The sequence below is a fragment of the Haplochromis burtoni genome, unplaced genomic scaffold (genome assembly GCF_018398535.1).
Source record: "Haplochromis burtoni strain Fernald_Lab_line unplaced genomic scaffold, NCSU_Asbu1 Contig_1, whole genome shotgun sequence".
NCBI lineage: Eukaryota > Metazoa > Chordata > Actinopteri > Cichliformes > Cichlidae > Haplochromis > Haplochromis burtoni.
This window is the reverse complement of record NW_024582362.1, coordinates 501,529-504,597: the sequence shown is the minus strand read 5'-3', so window position 1 is coordinate 504,597 and position 3,069 is coordinate 501,529. Positions and strand designations below refer to the sequence as shown.

Here is a 3,069-nt window from a genome sequence, read left to right as displayed (position 1 = left end):
TTATTTTATTGTTGTAGTGTTTTCAGATGGCATTTTAAAACTCGCCTCAAAGATCTTCATATCACGCATCCCCACGCATGTCTGCATTGGACCAGTTAGCCATTTTGTTAAAATGCCGTCTCATTTGCCTTCATATGAGTAAATCATTACTTCTTATAATGTTAGAATGAAACTGTATTTAATTGCGGACGTGCGTAAAAGTGTCGAAAATTAAACTTTATAGTTATAAAAATGCTATTGGATAAAAAAATATATATATATACGTGTATAAATAGCCTATATAGTAAAAATTTTCTACTTGTGTTATTGGGAATCCCTGCTTGCCCTGCAAGCAAGGAACCCCGGGGGTCCCCGCAGCTCAATTTGACAACCGATGCTCCAGTGTCCTATTGTTTTAATATACACGACAAAAACCGACATGCATGGCGTTTTTAAATTGAAAACCCCAAAGCGCCCCAAAATAGAATAAAATAAGTCACAGGTTCATAAACACTGATGAAATATTGTGAGTATGTGGGTGCATGCCTTGGATTTAAATTAGGTCTCTTCTCTTTTAGTCCAGCACTCTTTCTCTTTTACTAAGGAGAGGATGGGCGTTTGTAGACTGCTCTGGAGCCTGCGTCACGTGGCCTGGTTTCTGCCGTCCCATTGGTCCAAGGCACGTGTCTGGGAGGACGGTGGGAAAACGTCACTCGGGGGGCTCGTATTGAAAATAAGAACAAAACTCCAGAGTGAGAGTATTAGAGCATCAGTTTAGGAGCCTCTTTATTTACCCTTAGTTTAGTTTAGGTGTAGGCATTACCGAGCACGCTGATATTGGATGACACTAAATTGGATGGTGCGCAAATGACAAATGTTTTAGCTGTGCGAGATCAGTTGTAACCCGAGATTGGGGGGATATAAGTCAAAAAGTATGCTTTTCACAGAGGACACAGTCGCAAGGCTTTGCATGGTGTCCGAGGCACTCACTAGTATTTGAGTTTTCTTTTTTATTTATTTTACTCGTGCAGTTTTTGCAGTCTAATTCCCCTAAAGTTGTTGGCGAATTTTATTGCAACGGGGAGAGCGATAAAGGGGTTAAAGAGAGTAAAGCGGGGGAAAGTGAATCAGTATGGAAGAAAATGATCACGGCAACAGAGATGTGGTGGAGCGGCAGGAGTCGGCGGACGAATCAAATAGAGCCATCCTTCCCCTCTTACAGGCGCCGGGGAACCTGCAGATCCCTCACCGGGTCACCAATTTTTTCATCGACAACATCCTGCGGCCGGATTTCGGACGGAAAAAGGACGGTGGCGCAAACCGCGAAGAGAGTAGCCTTGCGTCGCGGGAGAGCCACAACAGCCCAACCGCCCCTCAGACCGAACCGGTGGGGAGCACTGTGCCAGCAGAAGGGACCTCCACTCCACACACGGTTACCGGGACCAAGAAGCCTGCTATAGCCGCCGAGGAGCCCCTGAAACCCCGCGGGGAGAATGGAGACCAGTGCCTAAGCTCAGACTCAGACAGTTCCCAAGCCAGCTCAAACCCATCCATGTCTCAGCCCATGCTGTGGCCAGCCTGGGTCTACTGCACCAGATACTCGGATAGGCCTTCTTCAGGTTGGTGTGCGTTTTTTTTTTAATTTTCTATACCGCGTTCTCGGTAACCTGAAATACCCCGTAACACTGACCCCGAATGCCTTGACCGACTTCTCGAGAGTAGAGAAGCGAACCGTGCTGTGCAGAGCAGGCTGAGAATTTGCACACACACAAAAGAAAACCATCAAAAATTATTTAACGCAGGAATAATATCCACAGGAAGACAATAACAAGGTGTGAATTTACAGAGCGGAAAAACACAACATGAAAAGCTTTTGGCGAGGGGCAATTTTAATGCAAATGACAGAGAGGAGATTATGTCTTTTTTTCCTTAAAAAAAAGATCTAAATATTTTAAATACTAAAAATACAGAAATTGAATGTATATATTCAATTTCTGTATTGCACAGAAATTTAAATTTTTGTCTGAAAATCTCACATTCAAGCAGTCATCAGTTTCACGTTGTTATGAATATGATAATATCGGAGTCCTACTTCCATTAAAAATAAGCAGCTGCGTTTCTTCCAAAGAATTTGCTCCAAATGAATATTTAGTGCACTTTGCGTGGACGTGTTGCTCTTTAAACGCGTTGCAGAAGTTGTTTGAGGTGAATTAAATATGCATATGCTTTCAAATGATGGCTGCAGTAGGACTTGTAGGCTACACGCTGGCCAGTAGAGAGCTTGGTGGTATTTTTTTCTAATCTTCAGTTACAAGAACGCGTGGAAAGTCGCTTCTCATCTAGCAAGCAAGGTTAATAGCTCGTGTATTTTTCTAAGTGTCTGTCAAAAAAAGTGGAGTACAACTTGTTCTCATGCATTATGTAACGCCATATAGAGTGGCGTAGGCGACTACTACCGAGTTGTAGAGCTGCAGGTTTTTATGGGGGGGGGGGTTATGGGCACACACATCATGCACGTTGATTCATGGAGGTTCGACTCGTATTAAGTAGTTTCATTAATGTTTTCCGCGCTGTTTGGAGGAGGCGACCGAACACAGACAGCCAGCGGCTCCACAAAACAGGCCTCCATCCAGACGGAAAATTAATGTGTATCTAATGTGTGCTGCTCACATTCTGTTCACGTTTGTCCACTGAGGAGCTTTTCAAGTGGCCCACAAAAACTAAAATGCAAAGTAGCTTCACTGAAATTGATCCTGTTTTTTTTTTTCAGCCAACCTGCTAAACAGTGGCTGAGTTGTGTCAGCGATGCTTTATGCTAATAATTTCACATTGCTCCAGAGTTTGTGTGTGTGCGTGTGTGTGTGTGTGTGTATCCATACGTAGTATGTGTAAGCGGGGAAAAGGGATAAAAACAGAGGGGGGAAGGGAAGGTTTTGTTTCTGCTTTGTCAACATTTAACAAGCATCCCTGTTCAGTTTTTACAAGTCTCTAAAAATGTTTTGTCAGTTAATTCACACTTATTTTGCGATTTTTTAAAAGGCACGGTGACCAGAGCAGTAAGACACAGAGCCATTTGTTTTCATACTTATT

General features: G+C 43.2%; 1 protein-coding gene across 1 annotated transcript in view; it reads left to right on the top strand.

The window, feature by feature from the left end:
* The first annotated feature begins 742 nt into the window (after positions 1 to 742).
* en2a (engrailed homeobox 2a) overlaps positions 743 to 3,069 on the top strand; it is a 5,044-nt gene continuing 2,717 nt past the window's right edge. The window contains exon 1 of the mRNA XM_005912378.3: positions 743 to 1,598. Within this exon, the coding sequence (XP_005912440.1) occupies positions 1,112 to 1,598 (487 nt within the window). The 5' untranslated portion in view covers positions 743 to 1,111. The remainder of the gene's footprint in view (positions 1,599 to 3,069) is intronic.